Source organism: Rhinatrema bivittatum, chromosome 19 (genome assembly GCF_901001135.1).
Source record: "Rhinatrema bivittatum chromosome 19, aRhiBiv1.1, whole genome shotgun sequence".
Lineage (NCBI taxonomy): Eukaryota > Metazoa > Chordata > Amphibia > Gymnophiona > Rhinatrematidae > Rhinatrema > Rhinatrema bivittatum.
In genome coordinates this window covers 6680890-6701119 of record NC_042633.1, presented here as the reverse complement: position 1 = coordinate 6701119, position 20230 = coordinate 6680890, and the positions used below count along the sequence as shown (strand labels likewise).

The window sequence follows — 20230 nt, the reverse complement described above, 5'->3', positions numbered from 1 at the left end:
TTTTACTGTTCCCAGGCTTAACTTGGTGCACAAGTTGTGCATGCGCCTTGCCGTGCTTTCTTCTTGGTGCTTATTTTTGTGCAAATTCCACTTTGAGCACGAGCCATTTTAATGCACGTTTACTACCACAATGGCACCGGTAAGCAAGAAGCCTATTTGTGTTGCCTGTCATATTAGGGCTTCTCAGCTTGACCTGGCTTCTAACCCGTGTCAGCACTGCTCAGAAGCTCAGGGAGAGTTATCTTCCTCGGATTTTGCTAAGCCTGGCTCTTCCCATTCTGATGATGGGTTGGTCACGGCCTTGACTGGGGGAATGCCAGATCTTGGTTCTCCCTTGACTGGCTCCTCCGCTGGCAATGGCAGTTCTGTGGGACCAGCTCCAGTTCCTTCTGGGCTTGGTTTGGACCCAGCTGCTTTTGCTTGGGTGAAATTTTTTTCAAGGCTTATAAGCCTTTCCTCAGGTGCAGTCCTCTGTTTTCCCCAATTCCTGTCCAGTTGGACCCTCAGCCGGTGGATCCTCCCTCTTCCAGTCCTATGCTTAAGCTTCCACTGCACATGGATCTTTTACACCAGGGATCTGTTTGTTCACTAGGATCTCACTTGATTCTGTCTTACGGTTTGGCCCTTGAGAGGGCTAGCCTGTTAAAAGCGTAGTTATTCCTCTGAGGTGATTGCCCCTTTACTCCATGCTCGCAAGTTCTCTACTTCCTTGGCTTATGTGCGGGTTTGGAGAGTTTTGAGGCCTGATGTGAGGAGCGGGGTGTTCTTCCTTGTTCAGTTAAGATCCCTCTTATTCTGGATTTTTTTTGCAGGATAGATTAAATAAAGGATTGGCCCTTAATTCCTTGAAGGTGCAGGTTGTGGCTCTTGCCTGTTTCAGAGGCCTGGTGAATGGTGTTTCATTGTCATCTTAACCTGATGTGGCCCATTTTTTGAAGGGAGTGAAGCATCTTAGGCTTCCCTTGAGGTTACCGATTCCATTGTAGAGTCTTAATATGGTGCTGGATTTTTTGGCGGGCTCTATGCTCTAACCACTGTGTAGCCTTTCCTTACAGTTGTTGACTTTGAAACTGTGTTCCTGGTGGCTATATGTCCTGCATGTCAAATTTCTGAGCTGCAGGCCTTGTCTTGCTGGGAGCCGTTCCTTTGGGTGACTCCGAGGGCATTACTGTTGCGTACTGTTCCATCCTTCTTGCCCACCCTACCGAAAATCCACAAATCAATGTCTGACCCACCTGGTAGACCCATCATTTCCGCAAATGGTTCATTACTCGAACCCATCTCCATATTTGTTGACAACTTTTTACGCCCCCAGGTACCAAAAATACCGTCGTATGTAAGAGATTCCACTCATATCATTAACATGCTCATGGATTCTTCATTCAACCACAATCAACTAATCATGGCAACACTTGATGTGGAATCACTTTATACCAATATACCACAAGAAAGAGCTATAGATATTATCGAAGAAACTATTTATGGCAGGGATACTTTTACTAGAGTACCCACTCAATTGATTTTAGAATTAGCAACAATTGCTTTGACAAAGAATTTCTTCATCTTTGAACAACAATTTTATATACAAATCAAGGGTGTGGCGATGGGGTCTGCTATGGCCCCATCTATTGCAAACTTATACGTAGCTAACTTCGAGGAGAAGTTTTTGAGTAGTTGTCAGTTCAGTCAAAACATCAAACTATGGAGACGTTACATAGATGATATCTTTTTATTATGGGAAGGCACTGAGCAAGCATTATTAGAATTTAAAGATTGGTTGAATAATTTAGATAACAATCTGAAATTCAAAATGGAACATGATAGGAATCAAATATCCCTTTTGGATATATTAATCATGAATACTCCAACTGGTTTCATTACTGACATTTACCGCAAACCCACCGATAAGAATAAACCATTAGCATTCAACAGTTGTCATAATAAATCATTAATACGCAACCTTCCCTATAGCCAATTTCTCCGGTTAAGAAGATTATGTACTAAAGATGATACATTTAGACAGAGATCTATAGAAATGAAGAGCAGATTTGCAGAGAGAGGATACCCATCCTCTTGTGTCAATGATTGCTTCTCCAGAGCAGCGAAGCAGGAACGAGCAGGTTTATTGAAACCAAGTAAGAAATCAGCTAAAATTGAAAAAATAATCTGTCCTCTCACTTTTACAGGACTGTCTCATGATATAACCAAAATCATTAAAAAATATTGGCACATAATACAGACACTTCCTGCATTCAAATCTAAAGATATAATGATTACTAATAAAAGAGAAAAAAATCTTAAGGAATACGTAGCACCATCAGCTTTACCAATTGCTAAATCCGTCATTTATGGTATGACTGGACATGGTCGTTGTGGAAACTGCAGCGTTTGTGCAGTTAATCTAAAGGTTAAAGTCTTGACAATTCCCACTACTGGCAAGATCTTTAAACTTAAAAATCTAACTAACTGTAAGAGTATTGGCGTGATGTATGTGGCCATTTGCCCCTGCAACAAGTTTTATGTGGGTAAAACTATCAGACAATTTAACATTAGGATCATGGAACACAAGAGTGCCATCAATAGGAGAGCAGAAGGTAAACCGCTGGTTGCACACTCTGTACTTATGCAACACAATTTTAGTGACTATAAATTCTGTGTCATCCATAAACCATTGAAACACTGGAGAGGAGGCAATTTTGACAATTTTCTGCTTAAGTTGGAACAACAATACATTTTTGATTTTAAGACGCTTTCTCCCCTTGGTTTGAATGGAGATATAGATCTCAGTGTGTACCTATAATTACTCCCCTTTTTCAATAAATATCTATTTTCCATTTCCTCAACATTATTTCAATTATTTTTCCATTTTTTCATTATTTTTCAAAAATTCCAATATTTATTTATTCATTTTTTACATTAGCATTGTACCCAATGTCCATTCACATTCCTTATTTTTTTTATATTTTTTTCTTTTCCATTATTCACTTAGGGGCGGATTTTAAAAGGAGCGCGAATAGCCTACTTTTGTTTGCGCTCCAGGCGCAAACAAAAGTACGCTGGATTTTAGTAGATACGCGCGGAGCCGCGCATATCTGCTAAAAACCTGGATCGGCGCGCGCAAGGCTATGGATTTTGTATAGCCGGCGCGCGCCAAGCCGCGCAGCCTACCCCCGTTCCCTCCAAGGCCGCTCCGAAATCGGAGCAGCCTTGGAGGGAATCCTCTAACGCCCTCCCCTCACCTTCCCCTCCCTTCCTCTACCTAACCCACCCGCCCGGCCCTGTCTACACCTCCCCCTTACCTTTCTCCGGGGATTTACGCCTCCCGGAGGGAGGCGTAAATCCCCGCGCGAGCGGGCCTCCTGCGTGCCGGGCAGCGACCTGGGGGCGGGTACGGAGGGCGCGGCCACGCCCCCGGACCGCCCCGGGCCGTAGCCACGCCCCCGTACCCGCCCCCAAAACGCTGCCGACACGCCCCCGAAACGCCGCGACGACCGGGCCCACCCCCGACACGCCCCCCTCGGAGAACCCCGGGACTTACGCGAGTCCCGGGGCTCTGCGCGCGCTGGTAGGCCTATGTAAAATAGGCTTCCCGGCGCGCAGGGCCCTGCTCGCCTAAATCCGCCCGGTTTTGGGCGGATTTAGGCGAGCAGGGCTCTTAAAATCCGCCCCTTATAGTTCATCAGTGTGCAAGATGGTTTCATACATGTATATACATAATGGGGCGGATTTTCAGAGCCCTGCTCGCGTAAATCCGCCCAAAACCGGGCGGATTTACGCGAGCAGGGCCCTGCGCGCCGGGAAGCCTATTTTACATAGGCCTACCGGCGCACGCAGAGCCCCGGGACTCGCGTAAGTCCCGGGGTTTTCGGAGGGGGCGTGTCGGGGGGCGGGCCCGAACCGCGCGGCGTTTTCGGGGCGTGTCGGGAGCGTTCCGGGGGCGTGGCTACGGCCCAGGGCGGCCCGGGGGCGTGGCCGCACCCTCCGGACCCGCCCCCAGGTCGCGTCCCGGCGCGCAGGAGGCCCGCTGACGCGCGGGGATTTACGCCTCCCTCCGGGAGGCGTAAATCCCCGGAGAAAGGTAAGGGGGAGGTGTAGACAGGGCCGGGCGGGTGGGTTAGGTAGAGGAAGGGAGGGGAAGGTGAGGGGAGGGCAAAGGAAAGTTCCCTCCGAGGCCGCTCCGATTTCGGAGCGGCCTTGGAGGGAACGGGGTAGGCTGCGCGGCTCGGCGCGCGCCGGCTATACGAAATCGATAGCCTTGCGCGCGCCGATCCAGGATTTTAGCGGATACGCGCGGTTCCGCGCGTATCTACTAAAATCCAGCGTACTTTTGTTTGCGCCTGGAGCGCAAACAAAAGTAGGCTATTCGCGCTCGTTTTAAAATCCGCCCCAATTTGTCACATTTCATTATTTTCAATACAATAAGGTAAGATTGGGCTATATAAATCACTATGCAAGATGACAGGTGAAACAAAGATATGGTTTATTTCATTCATTCTTTTATTCATATATATATAAAAAATCTTTCATTAACAAGATTAGATATACTGGTCAAGCGAATCCTGATGTAATTTCAGACGCATCTCATACATATGTAAATTGTGTAATATCGCGATACTTAGAAGAGCCATAAAATCACTTGTTTGTCTGCCTGCCTTTTTCTGGCGATTATACGCTGCTGAATGCTGACGATGTGAGCTCTCTTCCTCGGAAACATTACTGATTGGTGAGTCGAATCATAGTCACTCCTCCAGAGCTCCAGAATAGATGTTTGTACTCGTAGAGTCATTTAATTCTCCATGAGTCAGCGCCATCGGACGCCGAGTTTTGGTGCCAATTTTAGATGTCGGCATTCTTGTTCACGGTAACCCCAGATTAGATTTTCAAAAAAAATTTTATCGGTATAATTCGCTTTTATATTTGTCAAAAACTATTTGTGTACTTATTTAACATTATAGCTTAGATGTCGGTCACTGGATTACAATAGTCTTGTAAGATTTTTTGAAGTCTGCACTAATGGTTTACACTTGATGCCGCCAATCGACGCTGTACTAATGTTAACATCATTCTGGTAATAGTTCTCTTTAGTAAGTACACTGAATAGAATTGGTTTTTCAAATTTTGCACACATTTAATTTTATATCAGTTGTTATAATTTATAATAATAATTAATAATAATTTTTAATAGCATACACCATCGGTTCAGCTTCCTTTTTGATCAAGTGATATGAGAAGTTGCAGTGACGATGTTACATCGCTATCAATGCATTTTACTATATGCCGGTATCCAGCGCATTTTTCCAGTCTTTTACAGATACAATTGACATTCATCTTTAAGATCGAAGGGCAGGGCTTATATTACATTTTTTAAATGAATATATATTAAATCAATATTTTAATAATACTTATTCTGTATTAAGGTACACAATACCAGTATTTTCAGAGCTCATTCCAAGACCTAAGAAACTCTTTTCTCCATTCCAACTTGATTGCACTTGTGAAGTTTTGAAGCCAATCGATGTGGCTTGTAAGGTACCTATTCCATTTCATCATATCTAAACCATCTAGACATTATATTTACAGTGCCATTATCATTACTATTTTCATTTTCTATTTACTATTCTTTCTTTATTTTTATTATTCATTATTTCACTATTTTTATTATTATCCTTTTCAAGTTCCCACTTTTTCATATGTTGGATTGATAGTAATATTGTTGTTTTATACGTACACACTGCTGAGATCTTATCTCCATCTCAAGTGTTTGCCTTTGAAAATAATACACACATAGATATAGTATTTTGTACAACTGTATCATGTCATAGAACATTGTTCATTCTACTCCATTTATTTATTTAATATTTATTATGACACGGTTTTTTTTAAAAATTACCTTTAAAAAAATTACATTAAAAAATTACATTTAACACCTGAACATATTCTGTTAAAATTACAGTATGTTTTTCAAACTGTTTGTTTATTTATTTATTTGTTTTAAATATAATTTATGGAGGGTAGTAATACATTTTATATGTGGTCACAATTTTATATGTATGTGTGTCTTTTATATGTTTTTAGCCCCTGAGGCAGCTCTCTGAGCGAAACTCGGCCAGAGTCGGGCATGCTTAAATAAAACTCTTGTTTACTCTGATCCATCTACTCGTTTTCATTGCCATGGTAGTCATGGACTTTTATTTGAATCAGTCCATCTCTTTGTCATCCCTGGAAAAGGTCAGGGATGTGGAGAAGTTTCACGTCTTGTGCTCCTTGGATGTCAAGCGACTTGTCCTGCGGTATCTGGAGGTGTCTGAGTCTTTTCAAAAGATGGGAGTAAACAGAGTGCTCCGGCTTCGTGGGTTACCATAGCTCATTGGATTAAAGAGATAGTCATGGCCACATATGTGAATGCTGGAAAGCTGTTGCCTACTCAGGTTAGGGCTCATTCCAGTAGGGCTTAGGCAGTGTCATGGGTGGAGGTTAGTCTGTTGTCTCCTGTCGATATCTGCTGAGCTGCGACGTGATCCTCCTTACACACTTTTTCCAGGTTTTATTGTCTGGATGTGCAGGCCCGGAGGATGCAGCCTTTGCAGATGCGGTGTTGACTGGACCACAGGCAGCCTCCCACCCTGTTGGGGAGTAGCTTTGGTACATCCCACTGGTCCTGAGTCCATCTGTCTGCACACTAGGAAATGGAGAAATTACTTACCTGATAATTTTGTTTTCTTTAGTGTAGACAGATGGACTCCGTTTCCCGCCCTCTGCTGCCGCATGAGTGCGTCAATAGTCCTCCTGTGGAGCTCTGGGTCCCAAGGGATTACTGGTAAGTGTTCATCCAGTCTCTAGCTTGGCGTACCTAGACTTTTATGAGAGTTCATTGTGTATGATTGGTTATATGTTTTTAATCATTTCTGCTAGTCTGTCCCCATTTGCTTTTGAAGAGAATATTGGCAGGCTGGGGTCACTGCAGGGCTATGTATACTTTGACGTCAGCTTGCTCCTTCTCCATCTGCTAGCAGGGGAGCATAAACCCACTGCTCCTGAGTCCATCTGTCTACACTAAGGAAAACAAAATTATCAGGTCGGTAATTTTCCCTCTTGCATGAGCATTCTTTGAATTTTATATTTGGGGAGAATAAGGTTTAATAAACTCTTTCCAGCAATACTCCCTGCATCCCCTTAGCCTGCTCTGCTCCCCTTTTCCCATTGACTGGTTCTTCTTCCTTCCCCTCCCAGTTCCTATTTCCATCCTTCCACTGACCAGCAGCTTCCTCCTCACTCCTCCTTAGCTAACTGCCCTCCTCTGCAGGCTTGTCTCACTCAGCCCTTCACTGATTCTCATCCCTCATCAGCATGTTAGTCTACTCTTCATTGGCAGGCTCTGATCACCTTTCAATTTGTGATTTCCCCCTCCTCTACAAGCTTCGATCACTTCCCTGTTCTGCACTCCCTGAACCCTGGCAGATCAGCAGTCAATATCTCCCCAGCTCCAGGGCCACAACTTACTCATTGTTCCCATTTCCCAGTCATTTATAAATAAATTAAAAAGCAGTGGTCCCAATACAGATTCCTGAGATACTCCACTAGAAACCTTTCTCCATTGACAAAATTGAACATTTAAACCTACTCTCTGTTTTCTATCTTTTAACCAATTCTCAATCCACAGTAGAACATTGCCTCCTATCCCATGACTTAATTTCCCAAGAAGTCTCTCATGAGGGACTTTGTCAAATGGTTTCTGAAAATCTAGATACATTAAATCAACTGGCTTACCTTTATCCACATGTTTATTCATGCCTTCAAAAAAATGTGGCATATTGGTGAGGCAAGACTTCCTTTGGCTAAATCATTGTTGGCTTTGCCCCATTAAACTATGACTATCTATATGTTCAGTAATTTTATTTGTAATATTTTCAACCATTTTCCTGTCACTGACATCAGGCTCTCCAGTTTCTAGTTTCCTGGAATCCTTTTTAAAATCTGGCATTACTTGGCCACCCTCCAATCTTCAGGTACCATAGTTGATTGAAATGACAGTTTTCAGATTACTAATAGTAAGTCTACACTTGCATTTTTCAATTCTGTCAGCATTCTGGGATGTATACCATCTGGTCCATGTTACCAAACGGGGGCGCTGCGGAGCGATCCCCGCCAGGGTTATAGTGTGCCCTTGGACCCCTGGCACGACCCCACACCAAGGGTAGGTGAGCGTGGACCCGGCCCCCAGCTGGACCTGCATGCCTCGGGAACCAACATGTGGGATGTTGGAGATGAACGGTCCTCCTACCGTTCCTGGCCCTTTCGGACCTGCCGCTGGGATGGCACGAGGCAGCAGGCCGGACACGGGACGTGGGCAGACGAAGGTCCAAAGCAGGAGACGAAGACTGGGGAACCATAGACGTAGACAGACGCTGAAGCAGGATACCATGGACGTAGACGGACGCTGAAGCAGGATACCATGGACATGGACGCTGACACAAACAGGAGGGATGACGATGGCACTGTCCCTCAGGGTGCCCTACACAGCCAGCACGGCTGGACTGGTCGTGGACCACCCTGTCCCACAACCGCGGGAGCGGAAGCAGCGCAGGTAAGGCAATATGCTGCAAACGCAGTCCGGGGAATATACTGCACTCCTGGCAGTCAAAAGCTGGTGCTGCACTCCTGGCAGCCGAAAGCCAGTGCTGCACTCCAGGCAGCCGAAAGCAGGATCAAGGCATCAAAAGACAAGGCAGCTGCTGCACTCCTGGCAGCCTGCCGCAAGTTCAAGCAACAAAGTAGAGGCAGGTACAAACACTATGGAACATCAAGGAACATCAGGGCGTGCAAGACAAGGACACAAAGCTGGAGGAGAATCCAGAGGCCAGACAGAGTGTTGGAAGCAACAACAACCAGAGTCTTGTAACTCCATGCAAGGCGAAGTATGAATGCAGAAGCAAGGCTTTTATAGTCCAGAAACAGGCAACTCCCTGGGAGGAGTCTAGATGGTCTGCCCCTCGCTGGCCCTATAACTGTGGAGAGGAGCCGCGGGTTCACCCCTAGGAGAAGGGCGTGGCCGGAACCAGGAAGTCCAAACATACACAAGCAGCCTCAGGCAGGTCCCTGGAACAACGAGGCCTCCCAGGCCCTGGAGCAAACCCTGGACACTTGCTCAAGCGAAGCCCTGGCTTCAGAGCGGCCTCCAAGGGAAAAGGTAAGATGCCTCCTGAGGGACAGCCACAGGAGGGATCGTAACAGTCCAGGTGCTACTCTTTAGTTTGTCAATTTACCCTATTACATCTTCTAGGTTCACTGAAATTTGTTTTAGTTCTTCTGAATCATTACATTTAAATATCACTTCTGGCATGGGTATCTGCCTTACATCTTCTTCAAACATTAAAACTGGCACTAGATATATATGCAGGTCTCCCTGCTACACCTTCTCTCTTTCTTGCTGCTGTTCTTGGCTGGCAACTTATCTGGCATCCACACAATGTCCAAACCATGATTCAGGGAGAACTATTCCTCATATCCTTCAGGCACAAGTCTTTCCTCATCTCCTGGCTTCTGGCAGAGAGCTCTCTCTGCCTGCCCCTAATGAGTCAGTCATCTGTTGGTGCTAGTTTATAACTCCTGGTAAAAAATCTACAAGAGAAAGAAAACACAAACAGGCATGATGCCATCTCTGACTACTTAAAGACAAGTTAAAAAAAAGGCTGAGCATATTCAGTGACCTTCAATACCTTATTCTCAGCTTGAAGAGAGCCAGGGCTGCAGTAAACCTGGTACAGCAACTGATTTCAGCACCTGAGGTTTGGAACAGCATTAGGAAACATCACAGTAGCAATTCAATAATCGCAAGTCCAAAACATACCTTCCCAATAAACAATGTCACATATCCAGGTATCTGATCATAATGTTGTAAGTCACTTGTTGGGGGTCAAAGTCCTGGTAAAGAGTAAGCAGAGGTCAGCAATTTACTATCCCCCTTATATTTGCAACTCCAGAAGTTACATGACATAAAGAAGCTGAGAAAGGATAATACCTCTGTAAAGTTGAATGGTGATCCCTTTCTCATTTTCTTAATGTAATGATTTTCTCTGCTCAAAACCACCCATGGAATTTCTTCTTCCTACAGATGCCACAGAATGCATGAAGTGCCCTGATAACCAATGGCCCACCAAGAGACATGACGGATGCCAGGAGAAGTCCATTGAGTTCCTGTCCTACCAAGAACCCCTGGGCATGACGCTGGCTTTTATCTCAGTGCTTGGTGCCCTGATGCCAGCCGCAATCCTTGTTGTTTTCATCAAGAACCGCCACACACCACTTGTGAAAGCAAATAATCGTGAACTTAGCTACCTTCTATTATTGGCCCTCATCCTGTGCTTCAGCTGCTCATTAGTGTTTATAGGCCATCCTGCAACCCCAATCTGCATGGTGCGTCAGATTGCATTTGGTGTTGTATTTGTCATCTGCATCTCCTGCTTGTTGGCCAAGACCATCATGGTAGCTATAGCCTTCAAGGCCACCAAGCCAAACAGCAATCTAAGGTCATGGGTAGGGCCACGACTGCCCAAAGCCTTGGTGGCCTTCAGTTGCCTGGTCCAAATCCTCATCTGTGTCACTTGGCTGATTGTGGCTCCCCCATTTTCTCAAATGAACATGAAATCCCAGATGGGGAAGATAATTCTTGAATGCAATGAAGGGTCTGTGACTGCATTCTGGTGCATGCTGGGATACATGGGCTTGTTGTCTACTATCAGCTTCATTGTAGCCTTTTTAGCTAGAAAGTTGCCCGACAGCTTTAATGAGGCTAAGTTCATCACCTTCAGCATGCTTATATTCATTGCTGTCTGGATCTCTTTCATTCCTGCTTACCTAAGCACAACAGGGAAATACACGGTGGCTGTGGAAATATTTGCAATGTTGTCCTCCAGTGCTGGGTTGTTGGGTTGTATATTCTTCCCCAAATGTTATGTCATTCTAATCAGACCAGAGATGAACACCAAGGAATTCCTAATGGGGAAAACCACAGGGAACCTCAAAAAGTAAAAGTAATTGTTTTGTATCCCAATCACTACTTCTTATCACTTCTAGAGTACTACTCAGTGTACACAGCACTGTAGAAAAACACACAAGAGATAGTCTGTGCTCCATAGAGCTTACAATCTTATCAAGACAAACATACAATGCAAAGACTTTGGGGTAGATTTTAAAAGGGTTATGCGCGTAACCCTTTCAAAACCCCGCTGCGCGCGCCGAGCCTATTTTGCATAGGCTCGGCGGCGCGCACAAGCCCTGGGACGCGGGTAAGTCCCGGTGCTTTGCTAGGGGGGCGTGTCGGGGAGCGGCGTGACGTTCGGGGCGTTCCGGGGGGCATTCCGGGGGCGTGGTGCCGGCCCGGGGGAGTTTCGTGGGCATGGCCGAGGCCTCCGACATTGCTCCTGGGCCGGGGAATCACACAGTGGCAGCCGATCGGCGCGTGCGAGTTTCGCCTGCCTGGAGCAGGCGTAACTTTCACGATAAAGGTAGGGGGGGTGTAGATAGGGCTGGGGGGTGGGTTAGTTAGGGGAAGGGAGGGGAAGATGAGGGGAGGGAACGGGCAGCGTGCGCAGGGCTCGGCGCACGCAAGGTGCACAAATTTGCACCCCCTTGCGCGCGCCGATCCCGGATTTTATAAGATATGCACGGCTACACGCATATCTTATAAAATCCGGCGTACTTTTTTTTGCGCCTTGTGCACGAACAAAAGTACACGCGGGCGTACATTTATAAAATCTACCCCTTTGAGAATTTCATTTCTGAACAAAATGGATAAAATCAAGAAGGCTGTGAGAGGGATAATCAGGGGGTTAAGATTTAAAAGCTGCCACAAAAAGGTGTATTTTTAGACTTAGTTTGAATAAGTCTAGAGAAATATTTGAGATTGCATGATTTAAACTTGCTTTCTGCCAATTGTATTCTTACATCAACAGCTCTGGGAAATGAAAAGGGATGAAGTCCTTATTTAGGTATTTATTTATTATTACTCTTTTGTTATAACTGATCTGGAAAGAAATATGACGAGTGAGATAATCAAATTTGCAGATGACACAAAATTGTTCAGAGTAGTTAAATCACAAGCAGATTGTGATAAATTGCAGGAGGACTTTTGGAGACTGGAAGATTGGGCATCCAAATGGCAGATGAAATTTAATGTGGACAAGTGCAAGGTGATGCACATAGGGAATAATAACCCATGCTATAATTACACAATGTTAGGTTCCATATTAGGAGCTACCACCCAGGAAAAAGATCTGGGCGTCATAGTGGATAACACATTGAAATCGTCGGCTCAGTGTGCTGCGGCAGTCAAAAAAGCAAACAGAATGTTAGAAATTATTAGGAAGGGAATGGTTAATAGAATGGAAAATGTCATAATGCCTCTGTATTGCTCCATGGTGAGACCGCACCTTGAATACTGCGTACAATTCTGGTCGCCGAATCTCAAAAAAGATATAATTGCGATGGAGAAGGTACAGAGAAGGGCAACCAAAATGATAAAGGGGATGGAACAGCTCCCCTATGGGGAAAGACTAAAGAGGTCAGGGCTGTTCAGCTTGGAGAAGAGACGGCTGAGGGGGGATATGATAGAGATGTTTAAAATCATGAGAGGTCTTGAACAGGTAAATGTGAAACTGCTTGCTGCCGGCATTAGTAACATGGGATCTATTTAGTGTTTGGGTACTTGCCAGGTACGTGTGACTTGGATTGGCCACTGTTGGAAACAGGATACTGGACTTGCTAGACCTTTGGTCTGACCCAGTATGGCATTTCTTATGTTCTCTGAGTGAACTCATATTTACTGTTTTGCACTGTAAAATGTTTATGAACAGGCAAGAATCTGAGAAATGTAGAGCCAGTAGTTCCCTGATGGGAAAGCAAGCAATTAACTGATACTAAAGCCCCATGGCTGCACCTGAATTTGATAAGAACAAAGAGGGCGGGAACATTGCTGCTCTCCCAAGCATAAACACCCGAATTTTAAAAGCTTGATGCACGTAAAATCCGGAGGCTACACATGTGGTCGGGACCTGCATGCGTCGAGCACATTTTAGAAAGGGCCCGGCCACATGCGTATCTCCCGGTACACTCAGAAGTGCCGGGCCATGCAAAAGGGGAGGGGTGGCCATTAGGCTCCGAAGGAGCAGTAAGTATTAAAGCACAAAAAGTTTTCCTAGCTAGGTAGGGATTAGGGGTCAGGTAGGAGAGGGGAAAAGGGACAACGGGTAGTTAGGGGGATAGGGAAGGCCCTGTTCCATCGCTGGGCGTTTCTTTCGAAATTTCCCCTATTGTGCGCGAGCGCCGATACAAAAATGAGGCGCACATGTGCTCGTGGGCTTAGGATTTTAAAGTCAACCCCAGTGTGCACGAGGAGAAATAACAGCGAGAGAGAGGGAAAGAGCTCTTCTGAACATGATAGCAAAGACTGAAGCTTTGGAAACATGGAAGCTTTATATATATACACGTAGCAATTGTTATCTGCACCTAATTCTTCTGTATGATCTGATTGTATTTGTTCTGTCCTCTTATTGCTCAAATAAACTTACTTTCCTAAATACCTGGAACTGTGATGTACTAAATCAAAGTTTGTGTGTGGCTATTTATGTGGGGAATAAGCCCCCAGGTATAATCCCAGTCATTGTGTGTGTTTCCACTGGTAAATCCCTCAAGTAGCCCCAGTGTAGACCCTAGGTCAGAGCCCCTGGAAAGAATGCCAGTGTGCACGCTCTGAGCCCAGAGCAGATGATCACATGATACGTCAGTCATTTTTACTTCTAAATTTGAATGTTCACCTCTTCAGAGGGGATCCTACTGATTTTTTTGGTTCAGTTCCCAAACCAAAAAATAACTGTTGTTCTATGTTTGAATTGCGGAGATAGTCATATAGCCCAGAAAATTGTATTTGATGGAAGTGTTATTCCTATTGTAACAGAACCTAAAACTTAGGGATCCAGTTGGATATGGAATTAGCTATGAAACCAGGGATATGAAATTAGCTATGAAACCAGACTTATTGTCATTATCTAGAGCTATCCATGTATCTGCTTAAAGTGCTGCAACTGGTCCAGAACGAAGCAGTACAAATTATTACTAGTGCTAAGTATCCTGCTCATATGATACCTGTGCTCAGGGCCTTACAATGGCTACCTATTTCAGAAAGGATAGATTTTAAAGTGCTCACATTTGGTATATCGGTCTCGCTTAAGCCACGTATTCCTACTCACCTGCTCCATCAATACTTTTTGGCAGCCAGGATACATGGAAGAGGGCATTTTCACAAATTGCTCCATAAGAACATAAGATATGCAACAATCATTGGCTATTCCCTATTGATTAATAGCAGTTTATGGACTTCTCTAGGAACTTATCCAACCCTTTTTTAAACCCAGCTACACTAGCTGCCTTAACCATATCCTCTGGCAACAAATTCAAGAGGTTAATAGTGCACTAAGTGAAAAAGAATTTTCTCTGATTTGTGTTAAATGTGCTACTTGCTAACTTCATAGAGTGCCCCCTAGTCCTTATATTATCCAAAAGAATAAATAACTGTTTCATAATTACCCGTTCATGGTTTTGTAGATCCCCCCTCAGCCATCTCTTCTCCAAGCTGAACAGCCCTAACCTCTTTAGCCTTTCCTCATAGGGAAACCGTTCCATGCCCTTTATCATTTTGGTCACCCTTCTCTGCACTTTCTCCAGTGCAACTATATCATTTTTGAGATGCAGTGAAAAGAATTGCACACAGTATTCAAGGTGTGGTCGATACAGAGGCATTATGACATCCTCCATTTTATTTGCCATTCCCTTCCTAATAATTCCTGGCATTCTGTTTGCATTTTTGACCACCACAGCACACTGAGCAGACAATTTCAATGTAATATCAGCTATGATGCCCAGATCTTTTTCTTGGATGGTAACTCCTAAAATGGAACCTAACATCATGTAGCTACAGCATGGGTTATTTTTCCTTATATGCATCAACTTGCACTTGTCCACATCTATATAAATAAAAATGTTAAATAGTTTGGACAAAATCGCTAATCTCAGAAACCACTGAACCGATTGCTTTCAAATTTGGACACAACCTTCATTTTGCATACAGGAAGGTTCTTCTGTACTTACATTACAGATATGTCACACCTGTGACAGATAAAATAGGTTTAAAAAAATTTTCGAGAAAACAGCAACATCTGCTGGACGTAAGCGCCATCTGTTACACCTTACACTAACACACGCTACACTAATCATTTCGCTAGTCCAGGTCCACGTTTCACTTCCATTTTAACACATTCACGCACTTTTTTCACCGAAAGATAACTATTTCCTTTACAGATAAAATACACCCACCACTCTCCTCACACCCCCCACACACATGCCAAATTGATTTACTTCCCACAGCCTCCCAACACACACAAAACCACCCTCCTCACACCTACCACACACATGCCAAATTTATTTACTTCCCAGGCCCTCACAACACACAAACAAAACCTGACAGAAGTCCGGGAGGCTCCAGCGGGGAGCCAGGACCGGTCCGGGACACATCTCCTGCACTACGGCCGTCGGCTGCCAGCAATCAATATGGCGCCCACGGCCCTTTCCCTTACTATGCCACTCGGGGACACCAATGGCGGCAGTAGCCCATGTGACATAGTAAGGGCAAGGGCCCGTCGGCGCCATTTTCAGGACTGGCAGCCGGAGGACCTTTGCCCTTACTATGTCAGAAGACCTACCGCTGCCATTGCTCCACCCCACTGACATAGTAAGGGCAAAGGGCCTTCGGGACCCGTTTCAGTGCTCTCAGCCGACGAACCAACACCAATACATCGCTCCCGGACCGCTCCTGAACGCCCGCTCCACCGACATTTTTATCAGGTCTCGGGGGGTCTGGAGGGTGGGGGATGGAGATGAATTTATTGCGAACATCTTGGGGAGGGGTCACGAGGGGAGGGGCAGGAGAGTGTGGGGTGGTTAGTTTAAGAGAACATTTCTCATAGGGTTGTTTTTTGGGGGAAGGGGGAAGTTCACACACAAATGCATACACTAAACTTGCACAATCTCGGGAATGCACGAAAATAGTCCTCCCCAGACCACAAAACAAATTTGGGAGTGCAAATTTGGTTAGGCACTCCCCTATTTGGCTACATAACGCGCACAGATGCCCAGGGACAGACCACAGGTAGCACCAACAATTTTAATATCCCAGGTCTTGGGGGGGGGGGGGCGGCAGGAGGGTGGGGGGTTATTATTTGATTTAAAGGGTTGGGATTGGGGGGTTCCCACAGAAATAGAAAGACAAAGGTTTTCTGATTTGCAGGGTAGGCAGTAGGCGGGGGGAGGTGACAGTGAGGGGAGGGAGAATGAGGGGAGAGGTGAGTGTCACGGGAGGGAGTTGGAGTGGGGACAGGGGAGGGAAGGGGTTGGGGGGTGAGTGACCAACAGGGAGGAGGATGAGTGACTGAGGTAAATGAGCAAGGGGAAGGGGGAGGGAGGGTAAAGAACCTGACTCTGCCACTGCAACGTGTGGCCGGGTACCGCTAGTTATATTATATTTATAAAACAACAAAATACACTCCCCATGGAGTGGTATACAAGCACATATCAAGTTTTCAAAAAAAAATCCTCTTTTTATCATCACTTAGAAAAATATCAAAAAACATTCATATTATATTTATCGTTTATACAATATATAATATTTAGCCAATCATTTTTTACACAATTGTTAATTAATATTATCCCTCTCATACTCATACATACTCATTACATTCATAAAACCAATCCCAATGCATGAAAACTCACCCAATTCAATCTACCTACACTTGGTTTTTCAATTTAACTTTGCAACAATACCTGTTTTATATATATCTCATTAGATCAAACATTCCTCTATCCTTCCCTTTACATCACTCCCGCCATCCTTAAACCACTCTTTTTGCTATCAACCCCTTGATTTTTCACCAATCACAATTATTCCACCAGCCCCTCATCAATCCCGATTTTTCCACCAATCCCTACAGGGCCCTTGTTTCACCTCACGGCTTCATCAGGGGAATTTAACACTTGTTAACCAACAAAAATTCTCAGTATCATACTATCTATCACAAATAAAGGGCATTCATTTATACATTTCTTCCAAACTGATATCCTTGTAAGGTTATCAGTCTCCCACTGTTCTTGCAATATCCCGCTGTGTTTGTAGATGCACCACTGGTCTTTCTTAGAACTTCCAAAACTTTACTTCATTGGAATCCAGTTTCTTTTTCTACATACAAAATTTAAAAAACATTATTGTAATTAAAACAATTTCTGAAATTTCTTATTCCTCCCTTCTTCTACAGAAAATGTCCCCTCGCAGAAAAGATCTTAAATACCTGTATCGATAATCACAATCCACTGTCTTTAAACCTCATACCGATCTTCTCAAAGGGCATAACTTATTTCTTCAATACTGCTAATGACATATAAATCAACATCACCTGTTTATGCATGAACTTTGCCGATCTCCATATCCACCCACCTTACCTCATCTTATATCCTTTAAAAACAGGGAGGTAATAACCATCCCCCTAGCTACTACAAAACTCAACAGGTTACAGCTACTTCATGTGCTTAGTGCTATCTCCGTTAAACCGAAGTCATTGTTAAAACCCACATCTCTAACGCCTACCATCCAATTACCACTGGAGAGCTTCCTACTTCTGGCTGTTGCCGATATTCTCCATGTGTTTCAAAACTTCATAGTTCCATTCCGTGTTAACTACTGCAGTTTGACCTAATAATCAGAAAATACTTTCTTAACCTTCTCCATCAATATTTTAACAACAGCCTCTCCCAATCCTTCAAAATCCCTTGCAACATCTTACCTCTGGATGCTTACACCTACCTGCCTCCATTTGTCATTATCACGGCTTCATAAACGCGGTAGCAGTTCACTGCTAACCACACCTTAAAAGCATCCCAACTGATAGTATACCTACCAATCCAGTTCCTCCTCTAAATCTATACCGCTGCTCATTGGCACTAGCGTGCCCGCTGTTGAGCATTCCACCAATCACATAACTCGTAGGTTATTTCAGTCTGTTTCAGACAACCCGCGCTGGCTCACTGAGTTGAAAAAATTCTTCCCACTCAATCATACTATTCAGCCCGCGCGGAATCAGCGTGTCCCATTGAAAAATGAACCTTTGCTCTTGTTGTCTCAATGTTTGTGAGATGTTGCCTCTCTGAGGACAAAGCAATTGTTTTAGAATATAGAATTTTAATTGTTCAATCATGTGAGCCGCTTCCAACCAATGCCTAACTAGAACATAAGAACACAAGAACATAAGAAAATGCCATACTGGGTCAGACCAAGGGTCCATCAAGCCCAGCATCCTGTTTCCAACAGTGGCCAATCCAGGCCATAAGAACCTGGCAAGTAACTAAAAACTAAGTCTATTCCATGTAACCATTGCTAATGGCAGTGGCTATTCTCTAAGTGAACTTAATAGCAGGTAATGGACTTAATAGCAGGTAATGGACCTTCTACTTTCTCTGTCCGGATACAGCTCCTATGTTGGATAATCCGAGTTCGTATTGGTAAAGTCATGTGCCCAATATACAACTTCGGACAAGGGCACTGAAGCACATAAATGACCCTGCTAGAACTGCAATCAAAATGTCCTCTCAAAGTATATTTATACGGGATCAAATCATGTTCAAACGTCTGACCCACCAGCACATGTGCACAAACAGAACACCTCTTACAACAAGCCTGTCCCTCTGCTTCTTGTGTACTATTTTCCTGCACTATTGAAGAAACTAATAAATCCTTTAAATTGCGTCCTCTAGTTCTTGCAAAAATAGGTTTATTCTGTAGAGAAGAGTGTAAAGACAGCATAGACCAATGCTGTAAAATGATTTTTTGAATCTGGTGTGTTCTAGATGAAAATGGTAACACACAAACCATTTGCTTATTTTCAGACCTCTGTTTGGATTGAAGCAATAAATCTTGATTAGCGTATAACCCGGGTTTAAACACCCGTTTAATTACTTTTCTAGGATACCCTATAGATAGAAACCTTTCCTTCATTTTTACAGCCTGTTTACTGTATTCTCTGATCCCATCACACAAGGTTTAAGGTTTATTATCATTTATATACCGTTGTCTCAGCAAGCCTTCACAGCGGTTTACAATATAAATAAATAAACAGTAGGGAAATTACAGTTCAATCATAAAAGATAAAAACAGCTATATTCTAAAAGAAAGAAATTACACACTCATAGCTGTTAAAATATAAAATATGAATAAAAACTATAAGACTAATAAGAACTATATTATAAGAGCAATAAAACTATATACATTGTAGCCTTTCTTGCGAAATAATAAAAGCGGCCTGCACTTAATTTTCACTGTATGCTGCATTAAATAACCAAGTTTTTCATTCTGCTTTAAATTTGCTTTTTTCTCGCTGTGTCCTTAATTGAGTTGGTAAAGAGTTCCACATCTTTGAGCCTGCGATGGATAATGCTCTTTCTCGGATCTGGCTGAGGTGTGCTGATTTTATTGTGGGAATTGATAGGAGACCTTTGTCCGCCGATCTCAAATGACGCTGTGGAACATGCAGTTTCAGAGCTGCATTCAACCACTCTGTTCTTTCTCCATAAATTATATTATGGATTATACATGCAGCCTTATACAAAATTCTATAATGAACGGGTAGCCAATGCAAGGTTATTAATGTCAGAGTAATATGGTCAAACTTTTTTTTACCTGTTAAAATTCGGGCAGCTGTATTCTGGAATACTTGAAGTGGTCTAATGGTAGATTGAGGTACGCCTAAAAGGAGAGCATTGCAATAATCTAAATTTGCAAACAGTAGAGCCTGTAATACAGATCTAAAGTCGGGAGGTTCCAGTAGTGGTTTCAGCTTTCTTAAAGTTAAAAGTTTAAAATACCCATCTTTTAACTTGGTTGTGATATGTTTTTTCATGTTAAATTCTGAGTCTATTATTACTCCTAGATCTCTGGCGAAGGATGTGGGCATCAAATCAATATTATCAAATCTGAAGGCAGGGATCTTAATTTGCGAACATTTTCTTTCTAATAGTAATATTTCAGTTTTTTCAGTATTTAATATTAATTTCATTTGGGATAGAAGTTTTTTATAGCATTGAGATAAATTGTTATTAATTTATAAGTAAACTCTATATCATTTTCTATTGGGACTAA

The 20230-nt window shown here is 43.6% G+C and overlaps 1 protein-coding gene across 1 annotated transcript in view; it reads left to right on the top strand.

Moving 5' to 3' along the window:
• Positions 1–20230, top strand: part of LOC115081098 (vomeronasal type-2 receptor 1-like) — a 106536-nt gene that overhangs the window by 11019 nt on the left and 75287 nt on the right. The window contains exon 5 of the mRNA XM_029585612.1: positions 10112–11024. Within this exon, the coding sequence (XP_029441472.1) occupies positions 10112–11024 (913 nt within the window). The remainder of the gene's footprint in view (positions 1–10111; positions 11025–20230) is intronic.